At 35.3% G+C, this 21,491-nt stretch overlaps 1 protein-coding gene and 1 long non-coding RNA gene across 2 annotated transcripts in view; both read right to left on the bottom strand.

Moving 5' to 3' along the window:
* LOC307157425 overlaps window positions 1-21,491 on the bottom strand; it is a 196,123-nt gene that overhangs the window by 120,145 nt on the left and 54,487 nt on the right. The window lies entirely within an intron of this gene.
* On the bottom strand, window positions 11,204-14,300 carry LOC307156658 (uncharacterized protein). Its single transcript, XM_079868136.1, has 6 exons — window positions 13,890-14,300; window positions 13,415-13,738; window positions 13,137-13,187; window positions 12,658-13,044; window positions 11,894-12,053; window positions 11,204-11,702 (listed from the first exon to the last, which is right to left on the bottom strand). The coding sequence occupies exons 1-4, from the start codon at window positions 13,933-13,935 to the stop codon at window positions 12,956-12,958; spliced, it is 510 nt and encodes a 169-aa protein (XP_079724262.1). The 5' UTR covers window positions 13,936-14,300; the 3' UTR covers window positions 11,204-11,702; window positions 11,894-12,053; window positions 12,658-12,955.

The raw sequence follows: 21,491 nt of genomic DNA on the forward strand, positions 1-21,491 counted from the left end.
TCAAACTGTCGTCACCTTTCTTTTGAATTCTTTGGCAAACTTAATGCCTTTGCGACCTCAACCACATCGCTGTGTCTACGTGACAAGTGTCTTGACATTTTCTGAACTACCTGTCCACAATACAAGCGGTGATGTTTTTTATTATATCTTCTGGAACCATCCTCCTTCTTTAAAACTGGATTAACAAAGGTCGATAGCTCTTCTTCAGGTGGCGTTGAAACACTTGTCTCCTTGTTTCTATATGTTCACATGATTTACTCTCTGCTTCCTTCTTCTAGGCTATCAGGAAATCTTTGTGCCGAGTCATGACTTGTTTCAAAGCTTATACTCTGACTGGACTTAAATCGACTCTGACTTGAAAACTCACTTTTGTTCTGACTGGACTCAAATCGGCTCTGACTTGAAGACTTGTTTCTGCACTGACTAATGGATGACATTTTGACATTCTTTCTTTTATTTTCCAGGGATAACTCCAAACTGCAGTCACTGTGTCAGGGTGTGGTGTAGGTTGAAGAAGACAAAGAGGCCAATGGCTCCAATACATACATTTTAATAACTCACTCAGATAGACACATACAGGCAGAATGTTTACATACACCAAACACAACATAACTATGACTAAGAACGGACCAAGACTAACTGAACTGATGGAACATAAATACTGACACTAATGAACATAAACCAGGGGCATGTTCAAGTTCAAAACGGTGCGCAAAGTTTTGCTACGGTTTCCGGGTTGAATGTCATGTTTCCTGGAAACGGCGTGCACCGGTGTGCAACAGGGTTTGAGATATGTTTTCTCTTGTTTGGTGGGTGTGTCAGAACTGCAGTCCAATCAGCAGCAACATTTATATAAAGCATGCGGTATTAAAGTGAACTCGCACAATGGGTTCAAGGAAAGTAATTTACAAATGTGTTCGATGCAGCTCGGTATACGCAACAACTGAGGATATTAGAAGACATGTTTGTCGTAAGTTTTATTGTAAAAATATAGGATATCAACATAATGATGTAGTTGTTCATATTTTTAGCTTCATTGCAAGTGTATGACATTTGGTATAGAAATAAACATTGGTAATTAAGTGATTTTCCTAAAAATGAGAAAGAAAATACAGGGTATTAAAACAGTATGAACTACAAATAAAGTCAGTAGTGAGGCTAAATAGATGTGTTTTAGTCTGAATTAGGTAAGATGTGTGCTTCCATTTCAGTTTCAGCAATCCCTTCACTCGATTGGGATGTTCTCTTTTGTTCTGGGCGGAAAGTGCAGTAACTGTAACATCGAGCATATTTTGTAGTATTAAACACATATTTATACCAACTTCATTAGGCTCCGAAAATTCTTCACAAAGAATACAAAGAATGGCCTTCTCAGCTGCCATAGTTGCAGTCGGGGCTGAACGCAGACCAGGTCACACAGATGAAGGTGATTGACAAGACACAGGTGATGAAGATGAACTAATGATAAACAGAATAAAGGTGATACAAATGAACTGATAATGAAGACACGTGACAAGACGACAGGCATACAAGTCCAAAACAAAACAGAACACAACTGTGACACACTGTCATTGCTTTCCTCCCTGGGATTTGGAATATACTCATCTTCACTATCGCAACATGAGTCATCGGATTCTACAAGACTCCTTTGAATCTTTCAAAAAAGAAAAGTTAACCCTCTGGGGTCTGGGCTGTTTTTGGGGCCCTTGAGATGTTCTGACATGCCCTGACATTTGTGCTTTTTTCAGTTGCTTATAAACATATTAATGGCAAAGGTGTAAATTCACTCTATAAAGCACAAACAGGGCTACCATAATATGTGAGCCACGTGTATGTACATGTTTTCATTTTTGAGAGAATAATGTTTATGCATGGTTATTGAAAAAAAATAAAAAATAAAATTTCTGAAATAAGGCCACAAAACACATAGTAAATATGTGTCAATAAGACTTTTGACTAATGGATGTCCTCGCCTAGAGTTTTTTCTTCAAAATTATGTGAAAATAGTCTTGCTTTATCGTTCACATAAAACCATACATTGATTTAAATTGATGTAAAACAGGTTTTGCTTGGAAAGCCAATATGCTAAGGGGGGAGTAGTTTACACCGTAGAATACAATGTCCCACCCACTCTGCATAATTAGCCATTCATTCAGGTGTGAAACTGACTGAGCCACAATGCAAGGACAAAAGATATATTTAGAAGAAGACTTATATTGACCATTTAAGATTTTGCTTACATCTATCTTGTAAATATGTTTTGCTATTTTATTAAAAAGGTTACAATTACAACAATAATTACAATTTCAACAATATTTCAAGTGTACTCTTTCTTTGTAAAAAAAAATGATTATAGGCCTACATTTTATCTATGTATTCATATTTCAGTCGATTTTTACTCATCTCAGTAGCAATACAGTTTGCTAAAACATCATCATTCATTCACACACACAATTTAAATTTAACTTCTGGCAAAGATGAAGTTGACGATAGGCTATTGACTCGCGATCTTCGCAGTAGGCTAGTGTTTTGGATGGTTTTGTTTAGAACCAGCTTTCTGTAAATATATTTCACATTTTTTAGACATGTGAGGCGAGTAGGCTACGGTCTGGTTCATGATGATCTCCAGTTCAAGCACCTTATGTTGTGATTGCTAGCCTATATTTACTTTAAATCCAGGAAATTTGTTAATGAAAAAAATATTAAAATTAAGATACAATTGATACAAAACGAAATTCGTTTTAAAGAAAGGATTTGTACTTTCTGTTTTGAGGTCTCTGTGAAAGTTTGAAAGTCTTTTAGTGCTTTTTTTAGAGCGCTCGCGTCCATAATGGAGAACTGTCACGTAATATTGTTTTTTCCTCATAAATGCGAACACGAAAAATAAAAGACAAAAGACTTTTAAGTAAAACTTACTCCGAAATTGTGTTCTCGGCGGAATTCGCTCTTCAAAATGCTGCCGTTCGTCCTCTGAGGAAAAGGTGCATTCTTCCTCGCTGTCCAGAATCATCTTTCGCATTTATCGGGGGGCGTATGCGATGCATACTAGATCACGTAAACTATTTACATGTGAATCGCGCCGGGGGCGGGGCGGCTGCAGCTCATTTAGAGATAATGAAGGGAGAAGGAAAAACGGTACCTCTCCTTGCTTTCAAAGGGATTACATGAGTTGAAAACATTTGCTTTTTATATAAATTACTTCCTTTAAAAGAAGAGATTTCAAGCTTCATAAAGACATATCTCACGTGCCTGTGTGAGAAGTATTCGCTGAGTTATGATTCATTTTCGGACGCGTTTCAGAATGGACTACACGGACAGAGAGAAGGCAGAACTCGCTTCGTGTTTATTTTTCTTTATTTGGCGAAAAGCACAACACTTTGTTTTTATTGTGAGTATACACAAAAATAATACACATTTAACAGAATCGATTGATGTATGAAACTCCTATGGAAAATCAAAGTCAACAGAGTATTTATGAGTTTCTTTTACACTGATAAAAAAAAAGCGAGCTGGTATCGCCGGCGATACCGCCGACCTCAGGGGGTTAAAAAGTATTAGTCCCCCCAAAAAAAGGAAGACAAAAAAAGAAATTTGCTCACCTTCATCCCAGATGTGCATGACTATTGTTCAGTGATCTTTCATAATATGACTGAAATAAGTACACAACTCATTTTGACCAGCAGTTATGCACTACTGTAAGAAACGTCTTTAACATGGATTTATAAAAGAGTGTTTTCGTTCAATTGTATCGACATGGATTACCATTAGCCAGCCTAAACGACATGCAAGTCTTGAAAATGTTGGTTGCCATCAGCTTCCATTCCATGTCTCTTATTATCTAAAAGTTTGTTTTCTTAAACTGTACTCATGTGAGCAATAAAGGTCATGCACATCTGGAATGGGATTGAGTAATTTGAGAATTCTTAAATTTTAATCCTTTAGTATGATAAACTGACCATTGCATATTAGGATGACATACATTCTTAAGGGGCATTAAGTAAAATGTAGAGTAAGTTTAATCCAAGTAAATTCAATTAAAAATGTACTGTTGATTTAAGATTAGACCAAGAGACTAAAAACGAGAATATAGAAAAAGGCATAAAAAGGCACACCCCTATCAATATTATTTGGAGAAACAATTGACTGGCATCAGGTTAATGAATGAGATAACTAAAGTTACTAGTACTATAGTTTATAAAGCATTTACGTTGATCGTGGGGAATATTTCCTTCGAAAACAAACTCAGCCACTGCGTCTTCAGAGTCATCAAAATTACTGCTGTGTTCCTTATTACACCCAAGAACAGAACACCACAATCGCTTAGATGCCATTCTGCTCATAGTCTGTGCTCCAGCATACCAACAATGACCGCGCAGGTGATTGACAGCTCGCTCACGAGCGAGGGTGGGTCTGTGTTGAAACGCTGCTGTCAATCAACAATCGTGGGAGGGGTGTCCGACCGTGTGACGTCACACAGTCAAACGGCTTGATTTGAGATGGGGGAAAACATAAGAAGATAAAAAAAAAAACACTGGATGGATTTTTATCATTTTATGATGGTTGTGTACAGGCACTGCCAACACACATTTCAGTACAATCAACTTTTAAAAGTGCATGTACCATTATATGACCCCTTTAAGAAATACAGCACACAAACTCAAAACATATTTAAGCCTGTTTTTAAGATTCTTTAGTATTTCAACTGTATAGTAACATTCACTTTTCTTTAAATTTGATTTATATTAATTAAGAATTTTATTGTATTTAAATATATTGTGATTTTTTTTTTCTTACATTAATTTTCTCTTGCTTAAAGGTTTATTGTGAGGATAAACCCAGAGGAGGGAACAAAATGCACCGCCAAAACCGGAGTGAGTCGGAAGACAGGGGAAGTTGTGAAGAGGAAGACAACAGTAATCAATAACAGAGTACTGAAAAGTTTCTGTTTACGGTACATGTCCTATTAAGAAGCATCTCACCTAGTCCAAGTTTTTCCACTCAAACTCCATTAGGTGGGAAACTTGGACTAGGTGAGATGCTTCTTAATAGGACATGTACCGTAAACAGAAACTTTTCAATTTGAGGATACTAATGCAGTATACTTATAATTCATCCTGCAATAAAGGTTACAATGTTGTTTTTGATGAAATTGTTTTGAGGTGATTCATTAATATGATTATTTTGGCGGATGTAGTTTGTTCTGCTACTATTATGTACCACTCGCGTAGCTACGGGTGGGCCTGGATAGGCCTGGGCCCACCCACCTGTCAGTCAGGCCCATCCAGTCAGTGGCCTCACAAGGTAGCCTAGGAAATTATGTTGCGATTATCACAATTTTGACCTATAAAAATAAATCTTAATGTTTCTTAAAGGGGTCATGAACTGGATTGTTTTATTATTTTATAATGTTGCCTGGGGTGCCCTTATAATGTTAGTATGATTTTTACATAAAAAATTGTCATAATTTATAAATAAAAGCCATTTTTCCAAGCCTGATTTCTGCCTCAGATTTGAACGCTCAGTTTTAAGTGGCGTGTCTGCTGTGAGACTGCAGTGCAATCGCCCACTGCTGTGATTGGCTGACATGCTTGCAATGAAATAGCTAGTATTACAGGAACTCTCTCGAGAACTTTTACTACGTTTTTACTATTACAGCTATCGAGATTAACAAATCGTGAAAAGTATCGTTTAAAGCATTATATTTAAATCTATTCCATCACATGAAAGGTTGCAGCATGATGAGCACTGACTGAGCAGATGACAGCCCAGATAGCAAACTGACATTGAATCAACGTGGAAACGACGTTTCTCGTGACATCGAAACAACGTTGATCTCCGACGTTGATCCGGCATCACTTTGCTCATCGAATTAACGTTGAATCAACGTCAGACACGCCATTCAAAACTAACGGAAAATCGATCTAATTGGTTTGCTTACCTAACGTTAAAAGGATGTTGATTTCAATTGTGTAAATTGCGTTATTATAAACACATTTTCTACTTGTTTTAAAAATCTATCACTTATTTGATAAATTAGTCTGTATAGGTAATCATTTATTAAACACACGTCACATTCAGTTAACATTGCTTTATTATTTATACAAAATATACATTTACAAATACATTTTTAAATCTTCTGTATACAAACCCTAAGAGTAATATAGAAAAAAGCATTTACACTCAAAATACACAGACATTCCACATTCAGGCATTCTTTCTAAGCCTCAACCAAATGCAATTCAATGTACAAAATGTCCTTGACATTTATAATTACATACAGTATTATAGCCTATGATGTATTATTATAGCAAAACCGTTGACAGTGGAGTTTGTAGATATATGTGTTAAATAACAAATAATAATTAAATACCGTGTACAGCAATCGATTAGTACATTGGGTTTAATTTGTCGTTTAATGATCTCATATGTGTTGTTAGTACCGAGAAATTTCACGTGAATAAATACTTAGTACGTGGGTGGCGTACTTCAATGTCCAGTACGTGGTATAACATTTGCTCCATTATATGGTGAGAAATCCTGTAATGTTTTCCTCAAAAACCTTGAAAGAAAGACATGGACATCTTGGATGACATGGGGGTGAGTAAATTGTCAGGAATTTTTTATTTGAAACTGAACTAATCCTTTAATATATTACTAATATGTCTGTTTCGCAAAATCATCGTAAATCATCGTAGATCTACGAGTGCTCTGGAGTAATAGTAAATCATGTAGTGCTTTATATACACTTGTCTTGATTGCTAATACACATCTGATGACGATTATTAGGTTAAACGTTCACGGATACGATTATATCATTTTCAGGACTTCGCAAATGGACAGCGACTCTTAAGTAGCACGTAGTGTTCTCGCGCGTTAATGTTAAGTGCATTTTTGGGATTTCCGTAATCTTGCACGTAGAGAGCTAAGGCCAGAGCAGTCAGACTCAGAAGATTTTGAGAAATGCGATTCGAGTAGGAACCACAAACGGATTTGTAAAATTCGTATTTAATGTATTTTTGTTTTTGTTTTTTTTGCAGTTCACACTTGCTAAATCTTTTCGCATTTCAATCGGACATGCAATATTGTTTGTATTCCAAGCAATCTATATATGCAAAATTTGTCCAAAAAGGTGTAACTTGTGTTGTTGGAGACAAAAAGAGAAAAAAGTTTGCAATTCCAAAAAAAAAAAAAAAAAAAAACTGTCACAGGTGCTCAGTTTTGCTATTATAATACCTTAACATGATAGTAATAAGCCATCTGCAAAAGCAGAGAGGTTGGTGTGGTGTACAGTAGTAGGCTACATCTGTAGTTCCAGGTCAGCATCTGGAGATCTGCATTCAGCTGGAGAATATCAAATAAAATAAAAATAGATAAGCGTCATTGGTTCATTCAGCCCGCGCTCATTTAAGAACGACCAATCAGCGTGTATGTTTTGTCTAGAATAGCCTACCTCAAGTTCGAGTTCCTATGCTTCCTATGACGCTTCCTACGAACTCTCAGTTGTCTTCCACCATCTCGTCTATTCCTACGACCTGCACGGCTGAAATCCAAATCCACTGGTCAAGTGAGTGATGAGCTTTCGAGATATAATCAACCTATAAATCCTGCAAAGTACAAAGACACAGTTTTTCCTCACAAAGAAAAAACGGTCAGGTAAACCACAACGGTTGAAAAGTTGTTGTTTTTTCACACAAAGTAGGCTATTGCTTTTGTCGTTATTTATATTTGCTGCTATGCATGTATAATATGTAGTGGGTTAAAATGAGATTTTTGTTTAAAAAAAATGTGTATGTTTTGTCTAGAATAGCCTACCTCAAGTTCGAGTTCCTATGCTTCCTATGACGCTTCCTACGAACTCTCAGTTGTCTTCCACCATCTCGTCTATTCCTACGACCTGCACGGCTGAAATCCAAATCCACTGGTCAAGTGAGTGATGAGCTTTTGAGATATAATCAACCTATAAATCCTGCAAAGTACAAAGACACAGTTTTTCCTCACAAAGAAAAAACGGTCAGGTAAACCACAACGGTTGAAAAGTTGTTGTTTTTTCACACAAAGTAGGCTATTGCTTTTGTCGTTATTTATATTTGCTGCTATGCATGTATAATAGGTAGTGGGTTAAAATGAGATTTTTGTTTAAAAAAAACTTGCGTGCCTAAAGTTGTTGAGCCCCTGAACCATTTAGCATTAATAAGTAAACAAGTATAGATATACATGCATGCATAAATACCTTTAAGTGGAACGAATAACTCTGCTGTATGGTGTCAGTCTCATTGCTGGCAAATACCTCAAAATAGACCTAGAGAAATAAAATGAATAAATAAAATATATTGTTGACCACAATATCTGTTAGCATAATAGTTCAAACAATTATAACTACAAGCAATGTAACATTATATTTGTAGCCTACCTCATTTAGTTGATTATTTACCCTATAGAACTTTTCTCACTGAAACAGCCTGGGGTAATTTAAAAATGTTTAAACCTTAAATATTTCAGTAAAAAGCCAAGAGTGTTATACTGTAATATTACATATAATATTTTTAATATAATTTCAATAAACATATAATATACTTATAATTAATTTAACAACTCAAAGTATACACAATTTATCAGTATTTTAACAATTGAGAAACATGTTGGCCTATACAGATTAGTTATTACATACGGTGACGCATTGCTGCCACATACATATTATTTTTTTCCCCCAATTATGTCATAATAACGAGATCTTATGTCGTTAAAACGACATCTTTTTCTCGTAATAACGAGATCTTATGTCGTTAAAACGACATCTTTTCTCGTAATAACGAGATCTTATGTCGTTAAAACGACATCTTTTTCTCGTAATAACGAGATCTTATGTCGTTAAAACGACATATTTTTCTCGTAATAACGAGATGTTATGTCGTTAAAACGACATCTTTTTTGCCCTTATAAGGACATGTGTAGTCATGTACAAAATATGCCTTTATCCACATAAAATTGACAGCCTATCGCGCCTTTATCACACGTTCAAAAAGCTTAAGCAAATAGTAGCAGCCCCCAATCATGAAATTAATCAATGAGGCCCTTTTTTGAAAATATATTTTATATAGGCTTTTTTATATTTTATATGTTTTTTTTAATATGATATATTATATAGGCCTAATAAGATTTATTTTTGTTAATAGGCTATATCTTCATCTTCATTACATAGAGATATAATTAAACAAAAAGTAGTCAAAACACATCTAACAGAACATAGCCTAAGTTGTTTATTTTTTACAACATTGTGTTCTTATTTTGTTTAATTAACGAAATGTCAATCTTCGTCTTTATAACAGAAGATAGCCTACAATACAATACAAAAATCTTCAAGATGTATAACGGATTGTCACCTTATAAACAGTACTTTTTTAATGGAATAATACACCCTTATAATAAAGAAAAAGCTTCAGTAATAAAGAATATGTTGTCCTTCCACAGAAACCCTTTATTATAAAGAAAATAGGTGGCTCTTAACGTGTCTTTCTATGGGAGGATGGCATTGCGGTGCACAGCAAATATTCAATGCATTCAATGCAAATATTCAATGGTATTCAATGCAAAACAAAAATGAAAAATACAAGTAGCCAATAAAATAAACAAATTATTGTGGCATTAATTAGCCCATAAACAATATTTATTTTAAAGCCTAAACGAATTTGTTTAAAGAAAAACACCAGCGTTGGGCATTTATCTGTATAGGCTAAGTGTTTCAGCCGCCCTTTTTAAACTGGCGCAATAAAATGCAACAGAATTTGATTAGTTAAACATGAAGAGGATTATCCGTCTGGCATGGCCGCTCGCTCTAACGTTAACCTAGATAAATGTTTGCTGTTATGAAGCGCATATCCAAGTGTTTGTGCGGAGTGTGGAGCGCGCAATATGACATGGATGGAGGCGCCGGTGGCATCACTCGCATTTTCCCATCAACAGTGGAAACAACTTAAAATACTCCATTTCTGGTCATACAGAAAATAATAATACATAAGTCGCAACTACTTTTATTTGGGTAAACTCACAACAACAAGAAAACGGTGTGCTTTTGTAAAATAAAATAAAACGAACAGGGCACGCTTTCATGATCTCTGTGAATTGGAGCGCGCCTCAAAAATGAACTGGAAAACAGTGTATAGACAAGCCTCACAGTCACAAACATGAGAAATATAACTATAAAGTTTATACAAAAAAATGTCCACCAACGAAAAAAAATCCAATCGAAAGCATATACGGTAGGCTATAGACTACCATCTGATTATGTAATCCTGTCCGTATGAAAGGCTCATACATTACAGCGGAGATGTATGGAGATACGTATGCAGGCAGCCTACACTGATTTAGAAAATAATAGTTCATTAATAAACAATTAAAATGCTTCGTTATTTTTTTTTCAGATACATTTATCATATCATTAGCATACTTTTGCCGGCGCTTTGCGGCAAGTTTTATGCATGCGCTTGAGCGCGGAATATAGGCTATAGCGTACATGCACCCAGCATTGAATATAAACGTGCGATTAGTTCTAATTGCTTAAATGAATGACTACTAGTCTAGAAAAATCCTTTAGTCTATGGCAACTCTAATCAATAGCCTACATTTAATATCTGACATTATTTCATTAGTAACTAGTATCCAGCTCTTCACATTTAATTAGTTGAGTTAGCATAATTAATAAACTAATAAAATAATAAAATAAAATTTAAATTAAGATACTAACCATATATTTATATATATCATTGCTTATTCCACTACACAAAGGACTGTTTAAGGTGACAATCCGTTATACATGTGAAGATTGTAGGCTGTATCTAGAAGATTTTTGTATTGTATTGTATCTTCTGTTATAAAGACGAAGATTGACATTTCGTTAATTAAACAAAATAAGAACACAATGTTGTAAAATTTTCTGTTAGATGTGTTTTGACTACTTTTTGGTTAATTATATCTCTAGGTAATGAATGAAGATATAGCCTATTAACAAAAATAAATCTTATATAATATATATATAAAAAAACTTATAGGCCTATTTAAAATATATTTTCAAAAAAGGGCCTTATTGATTAATTTTGCATGATTGGGGGCTGCTACTATTTGCTTAAGCTTTTTGAACGTGTGATCAATTTTATGTGGATAAATGCATATTTTGTACATGACTACACATGTCCTTATAAGGGCAAAAAAAGATGTCGTTTTAACGACATAACATCTCGTTATTACGAGAAAAAGATGTCGTTTTAACGACATAACATCTCGTTATTACGAGAAAAAGATGTCGTTTTAATGACATAACATCTCGTTATTACGAGAAAAAGATGTCGTTTTAACGACATAAGATCTCGTTATTACGAGAAAAGATGTCGTTAAAACGACATAAGATCTCGTTATTACGACATAATTGAGGGGAAAAAATAATATTATGTAAGTGGCAGCAATGCGTCACCGTAATTACAGATATTAGATACACAAATTATTACCTAAACTATATAACAATACTATATACTATATAATAATAACTGTAATTAATTTAGATTGACACAAAAAAATTAACAATTAAATAACAGATGATCTTCTGCCACTGCCACCATCTCTGTCTGGAGCGTAACGCAACCATTTTTTGACTGCCTCAGAAAAGTCTGCCTTGGAAGCCTCTTTACCTTGTGCTGTACTTCTCAATGCACCTGAAACATTATGGAACAAAATTAAACTCGCATTGCAGCATAGGGCTTTGACTTTTGCCTTTTCTTTTTGGTGATCAAAGATGAGTTTTAAGAGATACAATTATTGACTGCAGGGGAGTTTCCTAAATGATTTGGCAAAACTGTTAAACAAAGATAGTGTGAAAAGCTCTTTTAGTTAGTCTATTACTTACGGAACATTATCTTCGAGAGATTTGAGGTCTCGAAGCTCCTCTTTTGTCCACGTCCTGCCCAGTTAAATGATGAAGCCAGATTGTTTGTCAAAATGTGGCTCAACATTTTCCTTACTGTGTCTTCCAGTTTATGACCACCCAGAAGTGACAGCTGGAAAAACTAATAAAAAAGAGATCAGTGTTCACATTAATTCCCATTTCCCAATTTTTTTTGCCATTCTCTGTGAATCTCTCATCAAAGTATTTCCATCCACAGACTCTAGACTGTGTTTGTGTGTGTGTGTGTGTGTGCGTGCGTGCGTGTGTGTGTGTTTGTGTGTGTGTGTTTTGTTTTTTTGCAAACATAAATGATTGCTTCCGGTGTCAAATGCTAGTTTGAGTATTTCTATTTCTGTGGATTTCCTGGGATTTTTACAGACAAGTGTCTCTAGCATTTACTCAGATTGGTGCCAAAAAATTAAAACATCCAGTGAAGTTCTATAGGTGAGAGATCAACAGAGAATGGCCTGACTCGTTCAAACTGACAAAGTCTACAGTAACCATATCAGTGTAAATGTTTCTACAGCATTATTTTCAGCATTATGTTTGGTATAGTACAGTCATCTCTAATGGTTTCTGTTTTAATGAAAACTGAATATGGGCAATCGTCTGGAAACAATAATCTTTGTTTTCTTTTTTCCATACTAATCAAGACCTGGATATTAAATCAAATTCCATATTTCCCAAACAGCGTAGGTTAAGTGTAATTGCATTACAAGATTTACCAATCTGTTTTTTTCTGTCTCGTCCAACCTCTCCAAAGCATCAAAATCTTCTAGAGACTGTAAAGGTAAACCTAAGCTGCATCCTATTTCTGGTTGAGGTAGAGGGACTCCCTGTAATTTTTGGATCATTGCCCTCTGCTCTTTCAGCTCTGCCTTAATTTCCAGGAGAGCTTTTAACACATTCCTCTTGAAAGGAGACAACTCTACAAATAAAGTAAATAAATATATTAATACTTTATTTGTATTAAGAGAGAGAAACTCTACTAGTTCATTAATAATCACCATCAGCAGAACAGGTTTACTGTTTAAATTGGAATGGAATTTTTGTTTTTGATTTATTACCGTTGGTATGTTCATTCTGTGTTTGTTGTGCTCTACTTGGATTTTCTGAAGAAAACAACACAACAGTTTTTTTCATACACTTAAAACTCACCTGTAAAACAATTAGTCTTAAAGAGGTTAGCAGTTTGAAGAATCACCTGAAAAGATGTCTGAGACAGTCGGACTGGAGTTGTGGTTCATGTATCTCTCTTTAAAAAAAAAGTGACATTGCAGGAAAAGTTAGGATGGATGTCAACATTTATAGTGAATAAGTAGCCTACATTTAGCCTGTAAGTCCCACCTAAAAGAATAATGTCTTCCAAAATTAAGAAAGAACATAAAATCAACATAAATCTCCCCCCTAGGAAACTTAATGGTCTAATAAAAAGTTTCAAATAACTGTTTTCAAAATAGAAAAAATAGCTTTGATCATTACCATTGACCAGTTCAGTCAGTGTGCCCCGGTGTGCTCCGTGGTTTGCGTCTTGGTGTCCGCCGTAGTGTGTGCCCAGGTGTCCTCCGTTGTTCGTGTTTTGGTGTGATCCCTGGTGTCCGTCGTAGTGTGTGCCCAGGTGTCCTCCGTTGTTCGTGTTTTGGTGTGATCCCTGGTGTCTGTCGTAGTGTGTCCCCAGGAGTCCTACGTTGTGTGTGTTTTGGTGTGATCCCTGGTGTCCGCCGTAGTGTGTGTCCAGGTGTGCTTCGGTGTTCGTGTTTTGGTGTGATCCCTGGTGTCCGCCCTGGTGTACCCTGTGTGGATTTTCTGAGAAAAATTTGCAGTTTATTTATAGACTAAATAAATTTCTAAAAGGATATTACAGGATTTGTGGATCTGGAAGTGCAATTATAACAGCTGTGATACAATGTAAAAGAGGCAAAACATTTTTTTTAAAGAATAACATTGCAACACATACCTAGTGAATAGAGGCTTGAGACAGCTGGACTGGTCTCAAAGATCATGTGACTTTCTGAAATAATTATGATCAAGTTAAATTAACAGCAGGGTTTTGCGTAATACAATTGTGTGCTTTGAATTCATTCAGTCATGTTTGATAATCAATAAAGGCGGACTTTTGTGAACTTTCTCAATTAGTGGATTTCAATGATGTTGCTGTTAAGGACACTTCGAAACGGGTTAAATTAACCGTTCGTTCAAGGATGCCTGAGAAAAGAATACAGTTTTCTCTGGCCCAATATATAGACTATGCTGAGCTGCTCATCATTTACTGTGAGTTTTTTACAGGGGCTCCAGCCCCTGACCAGCATCCAGTGTCGGCTACAGCCCCTGACCAGCATCCAGTGACCGCTACAGCCCCTGACCAGCATCCAGTGTCGGCTACAGCCCCTGACCAGCATCCAGTGTCGGCTACAGCCCCTGACCAGCATCCAGTGACCGCTACAGCCCCTGACCAGCATCCAGTGTCGGCTACAGCCCCTGACCAGCATCCAGTGTCGGCTACAGCCCCTGACCAGCATCCAGTGACCGCTACAGCCCCTGACCAGCATCCAGTGTCGGCTACAGCCCCTGACCAGCATCCAGTGACCGCTACAGCCCCTGACCAGCATCCAGTGTCGGCTACAGCCCCTGACCAGCATCCAGTGTCGGCTACAGCCCCTGACCAGCATCCAGTGTCGGCTACAGCCCCTGACCAGCATCCAGTGTCGGCTACAGCCCCTGACCAGCATCCCGTAAGGCCGCTCCATTTCACAAACCCATATATACTGTATATGTCCATCCAATTTTATGACAGGTTCAGTGCATTTCAAATTAAATTCAATGGGAATTTACTTTTAAAGTTTTTTTTTTTTTTTTTTAAGATTTGAATCGCCTTGAAATTCAGGGACATATGATCATGAAGAGTTTTTTCTTAAAATTAACTACAAAAACAGTTTAATTAGACTTCCATAATACCTGGAATGTCAATTACGGGGGCAGCTGGGAGCCGTGATTTTTTTGGTGCATTATCATCCTGGTCAGAATCATTCTCTGTGAAGTTTAGGAAGCGTGGATTAGGCCTGTAAAGGGAAACAGTAAAATTATTTCTCAATAAGACAACACGGTAACGCTTTAGATTACAGCCCGGAAAGTACTGCGTAATTAAAGCGATTTTACAATGTAACTTTCGGTAATTATAGTGGACCTATAAAGTAAGTATATACGCTGTAAATTTGTCTTAATTCCGCAGTACTTTCCGGGCTGTAATCTAAAGCGTTACCGACAACACCTATAAAAGTCTTTGATATTTATTATCATTAAACCTTAAATTACCTTTTCTTTCTTTTTATTCTTTCATTATGGCCCTCTTCGTCAGAAGTTATTTCCGACGTGTGGATATCACAGTCCACATACTTTTTAAGCATCTTCTGTGCTTTTTCTAGTGTTTCTAGTAATATAGATATAAATAATATATACGATTGAGCAAAGCATGTATAGTTATCAGTGCATTGAGATAATAAAATAAATAATATATAAAAAAAGAAAAACATTCTTACCACACTTTTTAAGCAATCGCACAGGCTCAAATAGTTTCCATCCAGCTTGTACAGGCTCTTGTCTCTTTACTGCCACCTTTAATTTTTCTTGAGTGTATTTTGGCCAGTAGCACTTTTGTCCAAAAAGCCAATTGTCTGGGACAACATCTGTGCTTTTGTCAGGAAATTCTATTAATGTATACTGATTCACTTTATCCATTATTGTCTGGGAAAGATAAGAAATTTGAGAAATGTTGACCCCAGCTGTGATTAGTTCTGGGTTGCTGCGTGTTCAGCTCCCTTACCCATACCAATCACAGTGGAGTAAGTCAGGCATGAATTAATTTATTTGTATGTAATGCAATGTACTTATTTGTATGCAGTGAAAATAACAGAAAGAGTGGGTGTGTTAAATTAAAGTATCTTTTTATTTTAATGAGCAGGAAGAAAATGAGTGATATTCCCTTCTCTCACAATGTCACCTCACCTCAACAAACTTTCAAAGGGTTTACCCGAAAATCTTGTCATGATTTACTCACTTTCATCTTAGAAACACATATTTAGATATTTTTTAATGAAATTTGAGAGATTTTGGTCACTCCAATGACAGTACAGATAACCAAAACTTTCTAGATCAAAAAATGTCATCGTACTATTAAAAACGAATCAGTATGAATCAAGAGGTTTAATCTAAGTCTTCTGAAAAGACTTAAATGCTATATATGATGGACAGATTTAATTTAGCCATAATAGACATTGATTAAAACAGATGTACAGTGCATTGCATACACCCAAGTGCTTGTATTTGTGCGTAACCCACCAATGAGGATTGTTCCAGTGTGTTTGAAGTTACTTTTACAAACACAAATTGAATTGAGAGGTGTAATCTATGTTATGACATTTTTGGATCTAGAAAGATTTGGTTATCTGGACTGTCAATGGAGTGACCCAAATCTCTCAGATTTCGTTAAAAAAATATCTTAATATGTGTTATGAAGATGAACAAAAGTCGTATGGGTTTGGAGCATGAGAGTGAGTAAATGATGATAGAATCCTATAACCCTATAGGATTTATTTCAACTTTTTCAATATTTTATGTTTATTTAAATTTAAAATAATTTCCAAAAGCCTGACACTACATCTGTGCTCACTCTGCTGAACAAACACTATCTGCAATGGAGAAGGGGTATTGCAAAAAACCCATTATCATTTTCAGGAAGAAGTACGTACTTGTGTTTTACACTGGACAAAGGTACTATTTCAGTCTTTTCTTGCAAGACAGAGACTCTATAACATCCAAGTGCAGAGGAGTCGCATGGATAAGTGTAAAATGATTCTGTTTTTTGGAACCTCTGACACACTATATGAACGCTTTCATTCTGTTTGATTATATCCTTAATTATGGCTATGTCTGTGTCGATTTTGATACAGTTGTCTCCTTGTTTGGGTGACAAAACAAAATCTGAGAAATGCACCTTTTTTAGCTCTTTTGAACTTGATGACAGATTAGATTGATGAGATTCTTTTGGAAGCATTTCTGAAAGTCTTTTGACAACCTGCTGTAAAGGACAATCTGGTTTTCTAACCAATCGTTTCAGTTCACCCAGGTAATTTTCATATGGAAATGCCGCTATATTATCAAGAGGGCCGAATGCTTTATACTCGTCTGCAAGATGGATAACCTGGTGGACATTGAAAACTACTTCGTCTGTGCCATACAATCTGATGTAATGTGTTACAAATGACAACAGAGCCTTTTTAGCAAATTCAATCATTGAATCAGAGAGGCCGGGACTAAGCAGCAGAAACATGCCAATAGAAAAGAGAAGAAAGTTGTCATAAATTGCGGATTCAACACATCCTTTTAACACAACGGGACCAGTGTATATCATGAACTGGCGGAACTCTGTGGCCTTCCATCTATCCACATCTGTCAAAGAACGAGGTTTCCTGGCAAACTCTTGAGGCATAAAAGAACGGAGAGCAACAAGTCTGTCAGAAATCTCTGCTATACGCTGTGATGACAACCTTGTTCTAAGCTTTTTCCCTTTCATCCACATTTGAATTAACCTCCTCATTACTCCAAGACAGCAGGTGTGCATGTAGTCTAACGGGAATTGGGTTACCATTTTTACTAGTTCGTGTAAAGGGCTTAAACTACTGTTCAAATGGTGTTCTTCATTTGTCATCATTTCATAATCCATGTCAGTACGCAGTGGAGCATCTGTTTCAGGATATGTCATTTTATTACACCATACTCCAGTCTGGGAACATTTGTCACAACCAAAATAGCCATTGTGAGACTTGACATTTTTGATGAATGCTCGTGCAGGGGCATCGCAAATAAAGGAGGAGACAACAACTTTAAAATGAGTACCATTCTTTACAATGCCTTCTTGCAAAACAAATTTTAATTCGGCAATAAAATCTTTCAAATACTCCCTGAGTGAGCTCGGTTTACTACTGCCACAGAACAAACCAACTACAAATGGAGATCGTGTTTCATCACAGTCAACTGTTGCAAGAATTGGCCAAAATTGTGTTCTGGAGCTTTTAAACAGGGGGATGCCATCAATGTTAAACTGCAAAGCAAGAGTTTTTAAATTTTCAGAAATATTGGAGATCCTACCTAATATGTTTTGCAAGCTATTTACCAGTCCAAAATGGTAATATTCACCATTGCAAATCTTTACTACGGGTACCTTTGTCTGTGTACCAAGAAGAGTCCTTGCATCCTTGGGCAAATCAGGAAATTCTGATCTTAGGATTGCCAATAGTGCTGTTAGAGCTACTAGAGGGATGAAAAAAGATGCTGCCCATGTTTGCAGTTTAGTTTGCAACTGATTAAGTGAATTGTTGCTACTGCTATCAGATTCATTTGATTGGATACTACCAGGATCAGAGAGATTGTCAGAATCACAGAAGAAATCAGCATCTGTGTTTTTTTCCAGATCACATGAGTTCTCATGTGGGGACAAAAGAGAGGAAACTATATTACAAGAAGATGTGAGATCTATACTTTCAGAGTCTTGACATTTGTGACCATGAACAGATTCCTCAGTGTTTTCAGTTTGTGTTTTGTATTCATCTAAAATATCTCTTTCTATCTCTTGTACACTGGCCATAGTCTTTCTCCTTTTAGTCCAGTAAGACATTGTGGTATGTGTGTGTTATTGTCAGTATTATATATTATGTATTTGGTTATATAAAGATTTATATGTACAGGTATATTGTTATTGTTTGATAAAAATGATGATTTTGGAAAATGCTCCTGAAAAACAAAAATAAGAGATAGATAAAAATAATTGTTAATATTGTGTAGTTCAGTGCAATTAATGTCAAACCTTTTTCCTTTGTTTGTCTTTTTTTTAGAGAAAAAACACGCATGTACTGTACCTGATATATATCCAAAAGATTAGATTAAAAATGCTGCCAATCATTTTTTATTAAATTTTTATATTTAATATCTTTATTTATCTCAACTTGTTTTGTTCTGTTTGGGCTAACAGCAATATTATAATAATTATAATTACAAACTATTAGCCGTATTAAGTCTATAGTACTCATTTTGTCCATTAGATGGAGCAAAAGTATAAGAAATCACTTGTAAAACTTTTTTTTAATCGGTCTCCATTATTTTTAATGACAAACAAAAGCCTGAATTAATTTTTAATGTAGGGTACTGACAATACAGTTTAATAAAACATGTTTACGGATAAAGTTGTGTGACGATTATAATTAAATATGTAACTTTTTTATATCCCAATATTGAAGACATAGGTCAAGTTTCCAGACGTTTAGACATAAAATGAAGGGACAAGTGTATTTCCCACAATATACATTATTTTAATTGTATAAAGACACTTATTTAGTGCTGTATGAAGAATACAACAAACCTTTCATTTGCAAAATTGCAAGCAAAATAAGCACATTAAATAATATAAACAAACATAAGCTCGGAAGTGCCCGCAAACTTATTGGTACTGTGACTTGACTTGATCCTTAGCAGGAACTGCATTTTTTGTACACTGGGACTTGAGACTTGATAGTAAGGACTTTTGTTTTGACTTTAACATGCGTTACTTGCTCCCATCTCTGTCGATTTTGTTCCTCATAACCGGTATTATATCGTGGCAAGCCTATTGCAAATATTTGTTTAAAAATCAGTAAATAAAATCAAATAAACATCAATATGATTTATTGCTAATTAATTAAATTAATTAATTTTTGAATAAAAAAAATGAATATGTATATAAAATTGTATAATATAATAATATACTATAATTATAAAAAACAAGTTATTTAAATCCTTAAGACAAATTATTATTGCTGCATGATGTATCTGTTTGAACTAAATACAAATACTAAAAGTATCTGATACTCAGTCAAAAAATATACTCACAAGAAAAAAAGCCAAAGATGCCAAAAGAGTCGTTGGGTTGACAGTCGTTGAGAGTTGGGGTGCTGCTGATGACACATAAACAAAGTTTAAAAAAACAAAAACATTAGTAGTCAGACACTGCATACTGTATGAATTGACATGGATTGTTTATTCATTAATGATCATTGTGAACATTTTAAATCGGAAATAATGCTACAGTAGATTGTTTTCTAAGATATCCGTTTAATTTGTAAAGGCATTACTGGTGACTCTGATGTATGATAATGGAGGAGGGCAGGAGGAACGATGTAAAATCTAATAAATAAAAAAAGATAATCATTGGGTTGGTTTAGGTGAATGCATTTGTATCATGAATCGAAAAAGAGATCAGAAACTGCATGAGCTTGTGAATCAAATTGAATCATGAAATCTATATGAGTCAGGCCAGTATCTGACTTATAACTTAAATATCTGGTAGGCATTCAAAACATACTTACAAAATACAAAGTCGCTGTGTGCTAGGGCTCTTAAAAGAGCCTTTGGGGGTGTTGTAGCTGCTGTTGACACAAGGAAAGGGAAGAGAAAGAAGAAACATGTCTGAATATGAGAGAGAGATATCTGTACGAATTAATGCAATGATTTTTGACTAATCTGGATGACTGCTAGATTTATCACTTACAATAATCAGACTGCAATATATACTGAAAAAAAGAAAATAATAATATTATTAACACGGTGACAATAATAATTTAAATAAAATATTATTATTAATGTATTATTAATAAAATACAATAATAATTATTGTTATTAATAAAACAATATTTATTTAACAATGTTTATATTTATAAATATTATTAGATGTAGTGGTATTAATAATATGACAGACAGACGGATGGCAAATCTGACCTCATCTTTATAAGCCATGCACGTCTCTCGCTCTCATAGGCTTGGCTGCAAGCGCGTGAGCGCTGCGCGTACACCACCAGCGCTCGCAGCCAAGCCACAATAACGCGCTTTCCATACAACGTAAAGATAGTATTATTAATAATTGTATAATTGATTTATTTTACAGTAACGATAACATCACAGACAAAAAAAAAAAAAACTCAAAAAAGTAAATTTCAATATGAGCGGATTTTCTCTATCCCAAATGACGTCACAGACGTAACGGCATTTATAGCGGACGGGAAAACAACCGGAAAACCATTGTTTATGTGAAAAGTAGTGGTACATTTACTGGAAAACACAGTTAATACATTTTGTGACAATTAAAAATGTTTATTAGGTGAAAGCGGCCGTTATTTATCTTACTTACTTATCTGTATACCCTGATAGGGGCCTACAGTAGCCTATGTGCTATAATTAGATTTTATTATTTACTTTCTTCAAAGTTTTAAGTGTCATTTACCTTTGTATGGGGTTTGTATGTTTTAAAAGTAATTTACCTACATCGGTTAAGTAAAAAGTACTTTACCTCAGAAATGTAGTTGAATATGGATGTCCACTTGGAATGAAAACCGGGTTCTGCGCGCGGTGGTCACAACCCCTTCTTATATATGCCCGCTGCCAGGTTTCGCGGGCTTGGCACGCTCACAAATGTATATTATTTTTTTAATTTTTTTTTTAATGTACATTTTTATAATGATACCTTGCGTTACCTTGT

Source organism: Squalius cephalus, assembly GCF_949319135.1.
Source record: "Squalius cephalus genome assembly, chromosome: 4".
Taxonomy (NCBI): Eukaryota; Metazoa; Chordata; class Actinopteri; order Cypriniformes; family Leuciscidae; genus Squalius; species Squalius cephalus.